General features: G+C 42.1%; 2 protein-coding genes across 3 annotated transcripts in view; one reads left to right on the top strand and one right to left on the bottom strand.

Moving 5' to 3' along the window:
- Positions 1–14,080, bottom strand: idh1 (isocitrate dehydrogenase (NADP(+)) 1). 2 transcript variants are annotated; one of them, XM_058391452.1, is made up of 9 exons: positions 13,959–14,080; positions 13,069–13,191; positions 6,744–7,035; positions 4,843–4,948; positions 4,232–4,409; positions 3,888–4,039; positions 3,586–3,726; positions 2,411–2,573; positions 1–689 (listed from the first exon to the last, which is right to left on the bottom strand). In XM_058391452.1, the coding sequence occupies exons 2-9, from the start codon at positions 13,188–13,190 to the stop codon at positions 596–598; spliced, it is 1,248 nt and encodes a 415-aa protein (XP_058247435.1). In that variant the 5' UTR covers position 13,191; positions 13,959–14,080; the 3' UTR covers positions 1–595. The 2 variants fall into 2 exon arrangements, with proteins under 2 accessions (XP_058247435.1, XP_058247434.1); XM_058391451.1 differs by lacking the exon at positions 13,959–14,080 and having other exon boundaries at positions 13,069–13,261.
- A 1,394-nt stretch (positions 14,081–15,474) lies between these two features.
- kcnh3 (potassium voltage-gated channel, subfamily H (eag-related), member 3) overlaps positions 15,475–16,245 on the top strand; it is a 141,761-nt gene continuing 140,990 nt past the window's right edge. Inside the window, exon 1 of the mRNA XM_058391441.1 lies at positions 15,475–15,980. Within this exon, the coding sequence (XP_058247424.1) occupies positions 15,905–15,980 (76 nt within the window). The 5' untranslated portion in view covers positions 15,475–15,904. The remainder of the gene's footprint in view (positions 15,981–16,245) is intronic.

Here is a 16,245-nt window from a genome sequence, read left to right on the forward strand (position 1 = left end):
TTTGTGGTCCCATTATTATTCTTTTTTTTTTTTTTTAATTAGCCAAAGACTAATAACAACACGTTCTTGAAAACACTTACAAAACATGATGGAAATGCATTTTCTCAGAATTTATTCCACTGCTGATTCTAGTTCTGTGTCGCCATGAATGACAAGAAGACACCATACACACACACACACACACACACATAAGGCAACAAGTGTTTGAAAACCCTGTCACGACCTGGCCAGAACATGTCCCGTGTGTTTGTTTGTTATAAATCAAAATAAAACCTTAAAGGTTAAATATATTAAAACAATGGCTAGGATTGAGCAGAAATCGTTTTAAATTAATAAAGTGAGTACAGGATTCCTGACTGTAGCTAAAAGAATAAAAAACAGTTAGGGCTATATGTGTGTACGGCATCTCTAACCCTTTAAAATGGCACTTTCCTTTCTTCCACCTGAAAGTGCCTCTCTCTGGTAGTAGTGGTGTGGTCCTGTGTGTCTTTGCACAGACCAGGAGAAGTGGTTGACCATGCCTGTGGATTGGCACCGGACAAGAGCTTGAGATTTGAGTGTGTCAGCGTGGGTGTGTTGAGTGTAAAGGACGGCTTCACAGTTTGGGTTGGCTCATCAGCTTGAGCTTCAGATTCTCTGCCAGCTTATCCAGGAACTCGAAGGTGTTCAGGTAGTCTGCACGCTGCACGCTGAGAGAGCGAGACAGGAAGAGGTCACAGTTATAAACATGGCTAATTCGAGCAACAATAAAAAACATTGCTAGAAAGTGCCAAAGGGCAAATATACAGGATGTAAAGGCTTCCACTTATCATTTATCTGCAAACACAGACATTCTTCACACCTCATTTAGTATTCTGCTACACATCTGTTACACCCAGGAAGTCACCAACTGTTGTTCGAGCAACATCACAGCTGATCACACTAACTTTCTGATTCTGTTTACAAGAGCTTATGTGAGATCAGTTATGTGCAGAGCGGATCCATTGTACACGATGGTACTGAACTGTTTGGACAGGTTCGCACACATGCACTTGATGTAGTTCTGTCTAGTGGACTCAGTTCTGTGTTTTCTCCTGTACTTCTGCGTATGATGTAGAACCATGGATCTGCACCAGCTCCATGTGGCTGAAATGGCAATAAAAGCTTCTTGACACTTGACTTGAGATTTGTTAGGCAGAGGATTGGTTGAATAACAAGTGGCTGTGGCATTGTCAGGATTTGAATTTGTGGTCTGACCTGAGATTGTTCTTCAGCTATGTTCATGTTATTAACGAATAAAAAAACGAGATGTGGACAATAATGAACTGTGACATAAAGACCATTAGCACACCAGAGCTAATTAGTTTCATATAAAAGCATGTCCTGGACTGTCTATACTTTTTTTTAGCTGTTTATCCAAAACAGGTTAGTCCCTGTTAAAGCAGCTACATACGCTATACTGCCAAAAGTTTTGGGACACCCCTCCACATCATTGAAATCAGATGTTGTTTTTCAGGGGTTTGGCTCGGCCCCAGTGAAAGGAACTCTTAATGCTTCAGCTTCATACCAAGACATTGTGGACAATTTCATGCTCCCAACTTTGTGGGAACAGTTTGGGGATGACCCCTTCCTGTTCCAACATGACTGCACACCAGTGCACAAAGCAAGGTCCATAAAGACATGGATGAGGGAGTCTGGTATGGAGGAACTTGACTGTCCTGCACCTGACCTCAACCTGATAGAACACCTTTGTGATGAATTAGAGCGGAGACTGTAAGCCAGGCAAAAACTGGGACGCCTGCCTTTACATGCACATGAATGTAATATGGAGTTGTCCCGCCCTTTGCAGCTATAACAGCTTCAACTCTTCTGGGAAGACTTTCCACAAGGTTTAGGAGTGTGTTTATGGGAATCTTTGACCATTCCTCTAGAAGTGCATTTGTGAGGTCAGGCACTGATGTTGGACGAGAAGGCCTGGCTCGCAGTCTCCGCTCTAATTCATCCCGAAGGTGTTCTATCAGGTTGAGGTCAGGACTCTTGCTTTGTGTACTGGTGTGCAGTCATGTTGGAACAGGAAGGGGTCATCCCCAAACTGTTCCCTCAAAGTTGGGAGCAATGAAATTATCCAAAATGTCTTGGTATGCTGAAGCATTAAGAGTTCCTTTCACAGGAACTAAGGGGCCGAGCCCAACCCCTGAAAAACAACAAGTGTCCAAGACTCTGTATCCAAGATTAATCACTACCTTCTGATTTCTGTTCTTGAGAATTCCAATATTTGTATCATGTACTAAATCTCTGTCTTCCTTCCTTAAGATTTTCTTTAGTGTTGCCAGAAATCAGTGCAGTACAGTGACCATGCTGGACGGTAAGTGTGAGGTCATGAAGTGAGCGTCTGTGCTCAGTGTGATCCAGTGACAGAGGTGAGACTCACTTGGCCATGCCCTTGATGCAGATGGCCAGATCTTTGGTCATGAAGCCGGCCTCGATGGTCTCGACGCAGACAGCTTCCAGAGCTTGGGCAAAGAGCTGCAGTTCAGTGTTCTTATCTAGAGTGGCCCGATGCAGCAGCCCTCGTGTCCAGGCAAAGATGGAGGCTGAGGAGAATAACAGTTGATATATGACATGATACACTACTGTACAAAAGTTTGGGATCACTTGGAAATGTCTTTGTTCTCCAAAGAAAACCCACGTTTGTCCATTTCAAAGAAAGATCTGTATTTTCACACACAGGCTCATTATCAGCAGTCCTCTGTTTCAATCTCACGTAACGTTTGCTAATCCAAATGAATCATTTTATAAGGCTAATCGATTATTATAAAATTCTTCTGCTAGAAGAAACTGTGCTAGAACAGCTAAAAACTTTTTAAGGACTGATTAAGGGAGCAATAAAAGTGGCCTTCTTGGGTCAGTCTAGTATCTGAAGCATTAAAAATATAAATAAAAATATTCATGGGAAGAACTTATCTAACCATGCTGTTAACTAATCCCTTCAGTGCAAACTGATTCTGGTTTCAATATTTTTTATTGAATTTTCCAATATACATATACATAGCATTTAACAAACCCCCAGCCCTTACCAACAAAACCCTAGAGTAGCGTTCATGCTGTCAAATAATTCCAGCAAGAATTACTGGTGTTATAAAAAAAAATAAAAAAATAATAATAATAATTAAATACAATTAATTAAATTAAATTAAAAATTAAATTAAATTAATAAAAATGAGGAAAGAAGGGAAAAAAACCCTCAATAACAGGGCATTATCTAAAATGGTCAACATAATCAACGAAAGGGAGCCACATCTTAAAGAAGTTTTTTTCCCCTGATCCTCTTAATGAGTACCTAATTTTTTCAAGATAGAGACAAGACGTCATTTCTGTAATCCATTGAATGTGTGGGTGTGAGGGGGCTAACCAGAACAGAAAAGGAGTGTGAGGGAGGTGCGCAACTGGAAAACGAAGACATTTCCAAGTGATCCCAAACTTTTAAACTGTAGTGTAAATATGAGACACAATTATGTTAACAGGTTTACAAACTGATGATGAATACATTCAGAATGGATTTAATAATAAGAAAAGTCCTTATTTGAGTGTGTGTGTGTGTCTCACCGATAGGGTTGGTGGACGTCTCTTTGCCCTGCTGGTGTTGGCGATAGTGACGTGTGACTGTTCCGTGAGCGGCTTCAGCTTCCACTGTGCGACCATCAGGACACACCAGCACGCTGGTCATCATACCCAGAGAGCCGTAACCTGAGAGAAGAGAAACAGCAGTCCATCTTAGAACAACATGTCCAGAACACTATAAAATCTCTTAGACTTTTTTCCTGTAAGGCGTCATTTCCAAATCAAGAGAAAGAAGTTAACACAGAGTATGTGTGTGTGTGTGTGTGTGTGCGCGTGTTTAGACTCACCCTGAGCCACAGCATCGGACTGCACGTCTCCGTCGTAGTTCTTACAGGCCCAGATAAATCCTCCATCAGACTTCATGGCCTGGGCCACCATGTCATCAATCAATCTGTGCTCATACCAGATCCCCTTAGCCTCGAACTGAGACTTGTATTCTCTAAAAACACACACACATGCAGCATTATTTCTTATGCATGAGCAGTTGTAATTAAATAGACACCCAAAAGGCTCTCTTGTGAGGTTGCCTGGGATTTCTTAGAAATTTCTAGAACAAAATGTGGATTGTTGTTTCCAGGACAATGAATTTACAACAATCATCTCTGGGAAATCTTGGGATGTGCTAGCATACTTCTCATAGATCTCCTGAAAGATGTCTTTGAAGCGGCCATCGTATTTCTTGAGGATGGTGTTCTTGGTGCTGAGGTAGAGAGGCCATGCTTTGGACAGCGCCATCTGGAAGGAGCTGTGAGCAAAGTCACGGATGGACTTGTCCGTGTTGTACATGCCCAGAGCCACGCCGCCAGTGCCTGCGGTGGAGCAAACGAGACTGTCTTGCATATTGAAAGCTGTACACGTCCTGCTATTTTACTGGGACTGGGAAATGAACTGAGACTTCATAACTATTACTGCGGGCAATAAGCAACGATTACTCAATCGAACAAAATCACTCTGTTCCTTAAATCTACAGATTGCAGGCAATGCGTTGGCAAAACTCCTATTTCATCAGTGTAGTATTTGCTCATACATGGGTGGGGCGTGATCACAAAGCCCTGTGGACGGAGGACAATATACTGTAATATTGACACAGCAAACATGGAACAGACTTCAGCCTGGTCGCGTGATCTCATGGGGTCGTGAGAGTATAACGTTCTACATTCTCCAGGTTAGATAAGGGGCACATGATGACTGTGAATACAGGGCAATCATTATAAATATATTCTTCAAAACTTCAAAAGTTACCTTCGAAATCATGGACGACAAAGTTGAGAGGTTTCCCTCCATCCTTCGGTGTAAAAGTCATCTCTAGTCTTCCAGGTCCAGGAACGACGAAGTCTGTGGCTTTGTACTGAAGCAGGAGAGGAGGGTGTGTTAGAGAGATGTAGCGAGTGCCGTGTTAAAGGACGTGAAGGACATCTTGTGGATGAAGTCAGAACTACTCAATTACTTCTTTAAAAAAGTCAAATCATTAAAAGGTCAGCGTAATGGTTTTCTATTAATCCATGAATAAAGTCTAATGTTAAATGTTCTGTTTTTTCCCAATCTTTACCTCTTATCTTTAGCTCTTTCTGACACCAGATCACCTCATATATGGACTGGAAAACATGACTATAAGGCTTCTTCAATAACAACTAATCATATTTTACTTATAACGTTTGGGTTTATCTCAGGGGGTCTAACCTGAGGTCTATCTCAGGGGACTGGGCAAAAGATGGGGGACATCCTGGACAGGGTGCATACCCATCGCAGGGCACACACACACACGAGACAACTTAGAGATGTCAATACATGTCTTTGGACTGGAAGAGGAAATTGAAGTACCTGGATGAAACCCCGGGGTAAAGTATGCATGCACAGGGCAAGAAACGAACCCCCAACCCCCAGAGGTGCAAAGCAACCCATGCTCCTGTAGTAACATTGATCTTTTCCTACATTTGCTCCTATTCTGGAGTAATGGCCAGTATAGTGGGTAAAGTTACATGCAAGAAGTGTAGCCTCCAGACGGTGGAATCACTGTGTTCAACGCCCTGAGAGTAGACTGTGAGAATGAACATGAGCTAAAAAAAAAAGTGGCACTCAGAACAGCTGCAGATGTGTTTTGAGCAGGATTCATGATTCAAAGGTCATCCCATACCCCCTAATGATTCACCTGTGCCTGAGAGAAGTCCAGGTTCTTATGTCTCTATATCAGTGAGCAGCTGCTGTGAGGTCAGATGCACAACTAAGCCTGAGTGCTGAAGGTTGAACTCGATATACAGAATGTCCTCTAATGTCCATGTTACACTGAATTCATGGTTTGTGTATTAAAATGAGCACATGCTGATGAAATGTCCTGCATCGGAAACAAGAGCGTGCAGCAAAAGCTTGAGGAGAAACAAGAGAAAAAAAAAAAAATCACTCGCATGTGAAGAAGTAATCGAAGTGATTCTGAAGAACGCAGGAATGTTTGAAAGACCAAACTATTCCATATTAAAGGATGTAACGAGCGCTATAAGAGCGGAGCTGCGTTCATACACACACCAATCCACTTTCTACTGCTGCAGCCTACTGGACTTCCTGTAGAGCCTAAGTGACCGACGTCTCATCCAATCAGAGGGAAGAATTCCATTCACAAACTATACCTGCCTTATCCGCTTTGTCTCTATTGCCCTTGTGTTTTTGGATTTGTTATTGTGTTTTGCACTTTCTATACTTGGAGTATGTCACTGATCTACACGAAATAGCTCAAATAAAGTCTGTAAATTTGTTTACGGGTAAATAAAAATAAAGCAACCGTTGATTGCATAAGTATTCACCTCCTGTTGCTGAAAAAACATTAAATTATTTCTTTCAAGCAGCATCTAACAGAAATCACATAATTAATGGAATGGAATATAAACTGATTTTCCCTCTTTAATATTATTAATATTATTATTAAGTTAATATTATGGGTGATTTTGTGTAAGTTCATGATTTATTACACCAATTAAGTCAGTTTCAGTTTCACACTGCAGTGTGTCAAAGCTCAGATTAGGGGTGGGGGTGAATACTTATGCAACACAACAAAACATTAACGAAAGCATGGCATTACCATCCATTATTGCACCATGCATGAGCTCTCTATAAATAACTATAAGCTGATTAATACCTGTTCCTGGTCTCACCTGGTCTCCGTGGGCGTGTCTGCCAATGATGATGGGTTTGGTCCAGCCGGGCACCAGGCGCGGGATATTCTTGCATATGATAGCTTCGCGGAACACAGTGCCACCTAGGATGTTCCGGATGGTTCCATTGGGCGAGCGCCACATCTGCTTGAGCTTGAACTCCTCCACACGCTTCTCATCAGGCGTGATGGTGGCACACTTGATGCCCACACTGTAGCGACGCACCGCCTCAGCAGCGTCCACTGTCACCTGGTCATTGGTGGCATCACGGTTCTCAATGCCCAGGTCATAGCTGCAACGAGAAACAGAAACCCACATATCCAGAGATCACATATCCCAGCTTGTTAGGAAATTGGAATCAGAAAGCAGGGTCAGTCGTGATACACCACCCTGGAGCAGAGAGGCCTTGCTCAAGGGCCCAACAACGGCAGATTGCCTTTACTGGGGCTTGAACCTCTGACCTTCCCATCAACAACCCAGGGCCTTAACCTCTAAATACCACTGCCCCTCAAATAGTGTAGAGTGGGATAATAATAGCAGATCAACAATATGCACCTCCCTTTCCTGACGAGAAAGAAATACTCTCTAAATCAATATCACATGCACCTTCAACTTTGTCTTTATAAACGTATCTTCAACTCACATCTGCGTTTCTATTTTTCTTTTCTTATTATTTCTTTTCCAGACAAGATCTAAACTCTTCATCAGAATTTTCCATTTCCAAACACTAGCTCTAACTGAACTCCAATATGTAAAAATAAATAAATAAATAGATAGATAGATAGATAGATAGATAGATAGATAGATAGATAGATAGATAGATAGATAGATAGATATGTAAAACAAATAACATATGTAAAAAAAAAAAAAAGATTAAACAAAGAAACTAAGAAAATTGACAAACCTGAAAAATCAGTAAGTAAATAATTTATAAAGCATTATTAAAACAACCAAAATGATGTCTTGTGAAACAAATTTTATAAATAATATATAAATAATAAATAAATAATAATGTAAATGCAGATAATCCGTTCCAGCCACCCAAAAATATTCCCAGTATGAAGTGTATGTAAACTGTATGGCTGCTTACAAAGAACTGACTCAGGCCAAGCATTCTATGTCAAGGCACACAGGAAGTCATGTCACCAAGCTTGGGCTAAAAATAGAACAGACCACCCACACCACCAATCTGTCAACAAAAAACACCCAAAAAATCACCTAGCTTTTGAACACATGCTGAAGGTGACGTTGGTATAAAATCCGTAAAGTCTCTTTGGTTGTCTTCGCTTGGCTTTTCACTGAAACTAACAAGTTTTGAACGGCTCCTGGACGTACTCGTGACTTATCCGGCGTTTGGTTTGGGCTGGTTCATTTGTATGAGTTTCAATTCTTAAGGTGAAAATTCGTAAGGGAGCACATTCATATGCTGAGGTTCCACTGTACCTGCTTCAGTAATTGTCCTTTACATTCACAGCAGTGGTAAAGTTCACTGAGTCTAAAAAAAGAGCTTCCTTTGGGTTCTACACAGTAGGCTGGGGTTCTCTACTTGACCAGGAGAATCTTCACAAAAATGGTTCTACATAGAAGCTTGGAGTGAAATGGATCTTTTACATTAAAAATTATTCTTTAATTAAGGAAGGTGAAATCAGTGGCATTGCTTTTTGCAGTGCACAAAGCAAGGTCCATAAAGACATGGATGAGTGAGTCTGGTGTGGAGGAACTTGACTGACCTGCACAGCGTCCTAAACAATAGAACACCTTCAGGATGAATTAGAGTGGAGACTGCGAGCCAGGCCTTCTAGTCCAACATCAGTGCCTGACCTCACAAATGTGTTTCTAGTGGAATGGCCAAAAATTCCCATAGACACACTCCTAAACCTTGTGGAAACCCTTCTCAGAAGAGTTGAAGCTGTTATAGCTGCAAAGGGCGGAACAACTCCATATTACATTCATGTGCATGTAAAGGCAGACGTACCAGTTTAGGCCAGGCTTACAGTCTAAGCTTTAATTCATTCCAAAGATGTTCTATCAGGTTGAGGTCAGGACTCCAAACACCAAACTCATTCAACCATGTCTTTATGGACCTTGCTTTGTGTACTGGTGTGCAGTCATGTTGGAACAAGAAGGGGTCATCCCCAAACTGTTCCCACAACGTTGAGAGCATGAAATTGTCCAATGGTTTTATATAATGAACTATTTTAAGGTTCTATGTTTGAAGCAAGTGATAAAACCATTCCAGGTTCTATATAAAACCAATTTTTTAAGAGTGCACCATAACGTCCCATAACTTCCCATACCCAGTCTGGCTCTTAGTCCTGGATTATAATGTAAAAAGCTTCACATTCCTACCTACTGGAGAATTAAAAGCAACATCCTCTAGATGCTACTTCTATACCCCAACGTTTCCTGTGTATAATACACATATATAATCTACAGAATCCTCTAACGATCAACAAAATTGACACCGTCACAGTCATGGTGAAGATCTGAATCTGGGAAGAAATGCTGGCTTTTAGTTCAAGCACCAAATCATGATGGACTTACAGAAATATCTGTGTAGTTAATCGTATCATCATCAGCTTTGAAGCTATCTACAAAGAATTGGATTTTGTTCTATCTAACAAAATTATAAACGCAACACTTTTGTTTTTGCCCCCATTTTTCATGAGCTGAACTCAAAGATCTAAGACTTTTTCTATGTAGACAAAAGACCTATTTCTCTCAAATATTGTTCACAAATCTGTCTAAATCTGTGTTAGTGAGCACTTCTCCTTTGCCGAGGTAATCCATCCACCTCACAGGTATGGCATATCAAGATGCTGATTAGACAGCAGGATTATTGCACAGGTGTGCCTTAGACTGGACACAATAAAAGGCCACTCTAAAATGTGCAGTTTTATCACACAGCACAATGCCACAGATGTCACAAATTTTGAGGGAGCGTGCAATTGGCATGATGACTGCAGGAATGTCCACCAGAGCTGTTGCCGTGAATTGAATGTTCACTTCTCTACCATAAGCCGTCTCCAAAGGCGTTTCAGAGAATTTGGCAGTGCATCCAACTGACCTCACAACCGCAGACCACGTGTAACCACACCAGCCCAGGACCTCCACATCCAGCACCTTCACCTCCAAGATCATCTGAGACCAGCCACCCGGACAGCTGCTGCAACAATCGGTTTGCATAACCAAAGAATTTCTGCACAAACTGTCAGAAACTGTCTCAGGGAAGCTCATCTGCACAAACTGTCAGAAACCATCTCAGGGAAGCTCATCTGCATGCTCGTGTTTCTCATCGGGGTCTCGACCTGACTGCAGTTCGTCGTTGTAACCGACTTGAGTGGGCAAATGCTCACATTCGATGGCGTCTGGCACTTTGGAGAGGTGTTCTCTTCATGGATGAATCCCGGTTTTCACTGTACAGGGCAGATGGCAGACAGCGTGTATGGTGTTGTGTGGGTGAGCGGTTTGCTGATGTCAACGTTGTGGATCAAGTGACCCATGGTAGCGGTGGGGTTATGGTATGGGCAGGCGTATGTTATGGACAACGAACACAGGTGCATTTTATTGATGGCATTTTGAATGCACAGAGATACTGTGATGAGATCCTGAGGCCCATTGTTGTGCCATTCATCCACGACCATCACCTCATGTTGCAGCATGATAATGCACGGCCCCGTGTTGCAAGTACACAATTCCTGGGAGCTGAAAACATCCCAGTTCTTGCATGGCCAGCATACTCACCAGACATGTCACCCATTGAGCATGTTTGGGATGCTCTGGATCGGTGTATACGGCAGTGTGTTCCAGTTCCTGACAATATCCAGCAACTTCACAGCCACTGAAGAGGAGTGGACCAACATTCCACAGGCCACAATCAACAACCTGATCTACTCTATGCGAAGGAGATGTGTTGCACTGCGTGAGGCAAATGGTGGTCACACCAGATACTGACTAGTTTTCGGTGGACCTTGGTGGACCTGGGATTCGAACTCACAACCTTCCGGTCAGTAGTCAACCACATCATTAAATAAACTAATTATTAAATAGCCAAATCAAATAAAATATTATCCCTAATATTCACACCAGTACTGTAATGCAGACACGTGCGTGCATGGCTTGTAAATTCCATAATTTCTTCAGAGGCCAAAGTGCTGCAGGCATACAGCACGAAGAAATTGTGTCTTGAACTATCCAGCACAAATCTTGTGTTAAACTTGCCAGAAGATATGCGTCTCTCTACAAGACACTACAGTGTTAGTTCCGGTCCACTAGTCTGACTGGATCGGACGAGCGGCGTTCCGAGCGCTGTAAGAAATCTGTACATCAGGAATGACGGAATATTTTCTGAATACAGAAACCCCAGCGAGAATCTCCACAGCACAAGTCCTATAATAAAGACGTCTAAATGAAAGCTGAGCCTGAATAACAAGATTCGATTTTTCTCTGCATGTGGAAAACCTATATCATTTAAAAGTCTTAGAACACTGATAGAGAAGTAAAATGCCTAGAACATAGCAAGCACAGAAAAGGACATTGTGGCATGAAATCTCTGCCGTGATCGAGTACACAGCTCTAAGGAGGTTTGTGGGCTTGTTTGTCATCTAGCATCTGAGTTCCTGTGTTTCTCAGCTCGCTCTACTGTGCTGAACCTTTGTAGTAACCTTTTACCTATATTCCCTTTCTACATTCCAAACCCTCGAGGAGAGAAGTGTGGCTTCTCTCCAAATCAGTTACTGAATGTCTACATTCATTACATCAGCTTCTTTTAGTCAAATGCAAATAATTATCACCGTTATTTCAGATTTTCCTTTTAAAAGGCAGAAGAATTTTATCCGTACATGCATCTCAGCAGCTTTTCAGCAGTCCTGGGATTTGCTTGAACTTGCAATCTTTTGGTCATTGAACTCAATAACGACTCAAGAGTTCTTGGCTTTCGACATCAACCTTTATAGTTACAGAGCAATCAGGGATGGTGTTAAGCGTAAATGACGGGTTTCTTCATCACAAAAACTGCAGTTATCCTGGAGAATCCCAGAAGATCATAGTGGCCCATGAGTTTGGGTCGGTTTACAAAATTGCTCAATCATAACATCTCAAATCCCCATCTAACGTCCGACAACTGGGTCAGATATAAAAGCGGCCTGATTACTCTCTTTAAATGGCAGAACTCTATCAATTTATAGTGCTTCTTGAACTACATTCACGCGCCCAACTCAAACACGTGCAGAGCGCAAAAAACAAGTTCATAGTGTGCCTGTTGTCATGGCACACAGCAATCGAGCAGTGTCACTCCTGAGGTCCGAAGGTTAGGTGGCGTTAACCAGAGGCGTCACGTAGCGCCCTTAGAGTGCCGCCATCCCGCACATGCCATCCAATAATATTCACCTGATTAAACAGTTACACTATTTAGCAATCAGGTCAAGTTCAGAGCATCTATTTGTTATATAAAGTGCTGTTATGTTCATGAACATTAACTGCCAACAGATGTTGAACAGATGTAGAAATGAGTACAATCAGGTGCCTTTTTCTGAAAAGTAAATTTACTTTCTGAAAAGATGATTACCAAATATGATATTAAGCAACGTGTGTAATAATTGCTTAATAGATTAGCAAAGATCCAGATTATGAATCTACAGTGTTAAAGGTGAAGGATTGTTAAAGGCTAGGATTGAGAAATCCTAGCTAAAAAATAAAAAAAATTCATAAAAAATAAAAAAATATTCTATTCTTCTTCTTCTTATTATTATTCTATTCTTATAAAAAAAATTCAATAAAAAATTCAATCTCAATAAAAGATTGAAGACGGTTTAAATGATATCTTTGTTTAACATATACAGAAAAAAAGGAAAACAGCTTCATTCAACCTGCAGCTAATGTCCGTGCAATCAGACTGTACAATGACATTATACACAAATAAAAGCGTAGTACTTGACTCATTTATGATGAATCAATATGTCATATATGTCATTTTCATTGACACTGGATTCCAGCTGATATTATTTACAAAAACATTGCTGATGATGGTGTGTAACAAAATGAGAAACACTTAATGGACTCCACTCTGAGAACTGCAACCTTACACGGCATTTTTTCGTGTACGTTTTTTTTTAAAGTCATGCTTCATTCAAACACTGATAAAAATCACTGGGGAGTCAGGTTCAACTTGAACATCATCATTACACCCCAGGGAGTCAACAGGAACATTTATATTATAGTGCAATAATAATGGCAGGCCAGATATCCTGCTGTGCTTAATTTCTCTCCCTGTTACACCGTACACACTCTCACTCTCTCACTCTCTCTCTCTCTCTCTCTCTCTCACCTGTGCAGGTCTAACTCCAGGTAAGGAAAGATGAGCTTCTCTTTAATCAGCTCCCAGATCACTCTGGTCATCTCATCTCCCTGCAGCTCCACAACAGATCCAGCTTTGATCTTCTGGGCCATTCTGAAGACCAAAAAACACAGGATCTGGTCAGACACTGCCACACTGCCTGGTCTCTCTCTCACACACACACACACACTCACACACACACTCAGCTCTGAAATGAATGAATCCCATTCAGGAAAAGGCTGCAGGACCTGTGTGTGACTCAGCATTTTGTGACTGACACGGAGTAAAGGAGGAAGCCGGGCAGGTTGCTCAACACCTCAGTGGGGTAAAAATTAAGAGGAGTTCTGTAAAGATTATTTTAATAGCAAACAAAAACACAGCCATGGGCAATATCAAGTGTACCGTAAAGCACTAATTATTGTCGTAAAGCCCTATACCGGCCGTGCATAGGCTTTAACAGAAGTAATAATAAAGAGAAATAATAATTCCTTTCCAGTGAAGAAGAAAAAGAAGAAGAAGAAGAAGAGATGGTAGCCATGACCCGTGACTGCAACCATCTCCGATATCAGTCGCTTGGTAAAGACAGATTAATAAAAATCTTATCAAGTACATAGTTATATATTTCATTTATTAGCTTAATTAGGTTGTGAATTCGACACTCCTCTTTCTTTGTCATTGTTTACAAATATCATCTGTCAAAGGCAGTGAGCAAGAACGATCCTGACCTCAGCCATTTAATCTGTTTGTGTTCCTCAGCACTAGATTTCTACAGGGATCCATTCATTATTAGCAACTCTTCCGGGATATAACACAAGCTCATTTTAGGACACTGCGATACAACAAATACAATCACCTCGAAAGGAAAAAATGTCAACACCTACCTTTACTTCAAAAGATCGAATACAAGAGATCAGGAAAAAAACCGGACTAAACCGAAGATGGACAGAACAGCGGATACTCAGCTTGATATACTTCACACTCAAAGACGACTTGACCAGTGGGCGGGGCCTGTACTGATCTTATCCTTCGATTAGCCAGTACGTCGCGTCTGTCGCGCCACCAGATCAAACCTCCAACCAATCAGAGATAACGCGGAACAAAATTAGACCCGCCCACAGTATCCGCCTTTGGAGTAGAAGGTTACGGCTTTATGTAAACAATGTTAAAGGAGCTGTACAGCCTGATCCTGGGTGATATTTTGTTTATGTGACACTTTAATCGAATAAAAACGTTATTCTATAAAAGCGTATTCTTATAACTTATTAATAATTCATTTATACCATTTACAGTCTATCGATTATGCATTATCAGCGAGCAAATATGACAGAAGTCTGTATAATCTGAGGGAAATGAAGCTGAGCTCCTCCCTAAGACCCGTTCAGATAGACCAGGCATCTCTGTGTCCCATCTCTGTGAAATCTCACCACGCCTAGACCACTGGTTCAGCAGATAATACCAGCTCATAACATGTATATAGGCTTTAAGTAAACCCAGTCTGGTCAAACCCTCACTAGAAGACACAGCAGGGTTCATTATGGTTAGCTTTCCTTTTCCTTTGGAAACCATTTTATAAAGTGCTGGTAAAGTTGTATTTTGGTGAATATTCAGTTAATTTGTTCTACTAAATTACAAGATGATCAGGGTCTTAGTTTGGTATGGAAGATTTCTCCAATTTAGCTTTGGCCATGTTTGTATCGCAGCCTCTTCGAGCCACAGCAGAGAGTTCTCTGTCTGACCGGAAGATGTCGCTGTTTCACAGGTTTTTAACAACAACAACGCACCCAATAAAATGGCCTAAAGCAAGGGTGCAATGAATGCGCGTGGCGCGGGATCTGAACGTCTTTGTGGTGCTCCTCTACCCAACACTCCCGGATAACTGGAGGGTTTAAGGGGGGGAAGAAAAACACATTTTACAAATGCAGTGCCATTATATGAACGACCCCTCCCAAAATCCACAGGTCTGGATGTAATGAGTGCAGTGTATTGTGCTGCATGGTATATGAATAGAGATTCACTGCATAACATGTTTCATATTTCATTGACGAACTGTAAATTCAGTGCAAATAAAAGAGTGTGAAATTAATATGAAATAAAAAAACAAACAAACAAACAAACAAACAAAAGAGGCCAATTGGTTGTCTAGTCTGTGGTTTTGGTCTCTACCTGCGCAGTGCATCATTAAATCTAGCTGAACTTCATGTTATTTCACTCTGTTTAGTGCAAGTAAAAAAAAAAATCATCGTGACCGGTTAAAATAGTAAAATAGCAAAATAAATCCGTTCAAAACGCGGTGTATAAACACCTCCCTATCCTGCCCTCGCGCACAAAAAGCGCCCGCCGCTCCGCCGAGCCTGATCACGTGACTTGACATCTGCTGGCAGTGGCAGCCGATGAAAACCAAGCAACGCACGAGGAGGAGAAGAACAGCGTCCTCCTGCTGCTGCTGCCACTTTCCACCACTGAGACTGTCGGGAGTCGGTACCTACGGCGCGCGCGCGCTGCTTTTTGAACTCCAACCTGCTGCTTTAAAAAAAAAAAAAACAAGCCCTTAAAGAGCTTTAAGGAAACTTGACAATTTTTTGTTTTGCTTTTTGATGCTGGTGAGTTGATGCTCTAAAGGAGCGAGCATGCTTCATTTGTGTTGAGGGGTTGGTATGTGCGCTGCCCCGCCGCCGCCGCCAAACTGGAGGGTCGCGGCTCGCGGATCGGGGCGCTCCTGCAGGGGCTGGGATGCGCGCCCGGTACCTCCCGATTCCTTTCCGGCTTCGGCGCAGAGCAGCAGCAGGAGTCGAGTCGGGCTGCAAGGAGCCGCTCCACACGGAGCAGGATGCCGGTGATGAGGGGACTGCTCGCGCCGCAGAACACCTTCCTCGACACGATCGCCACGCGCTTCGACGGCACCCGTGAGTAGCGCGCAACCGCACGAGCGTTTCAGCTTCCACACACACATACACACACACTGGCCTCGTCTCCAAGCTGTCCGCAGCGTTCACGTTACAAACAAACACGGGATCGAACGCAAACACTGTGTTACGCAACACCTTTAGTCTACACTCCCACAGATAAAGGTACCAAACTGTACTTTTCCAGATGATTGAGATGGTGCCATCAAAGAAAGACACATCTTCTAGAAATGGAGTGTGTGTTCGAGATTTTTGCCTGGAGAAG

The sequence above is a fragment of the Hemibagrus wyckioides genome, linkage group LG06, assembly GCF_019097595.1.
Source record: "Hemibagrus wyckioides isolate EC202008001 linkage group LG06, SWU_Hwy_1.0, whole genome shotgun sequence".
Lineage (NCBI taxonomy): Eukaryota > Metazoa > Chordata > Actinopteri > Siluriformes > Bagridae > Hemibagrus > Hemibagrus wyckioides.

Coding starts and splice junctions, on each gene's coding strand:
- idh1 (XM_058391452.1), bottom strand. CDS start 13,190: ATGGCCCAGAAGATCAAAGCTGGATCTGTTGTGGAGCTGCAGGGAGAT. Junction 4,949..6,743: donor GACACGCCCACGGAGACCAG/GTGAGACCAGGA, acceptor CTCCTGCTTCAG/TACAAAGCCACAGACTTCGT. Junction 2,574..3,585: donor GACGTCCACCAACCCTATCG/GTGAGACACACA, acceptor TATTCTCCTCAG/CCTCCATCTTTGCCTGGACA.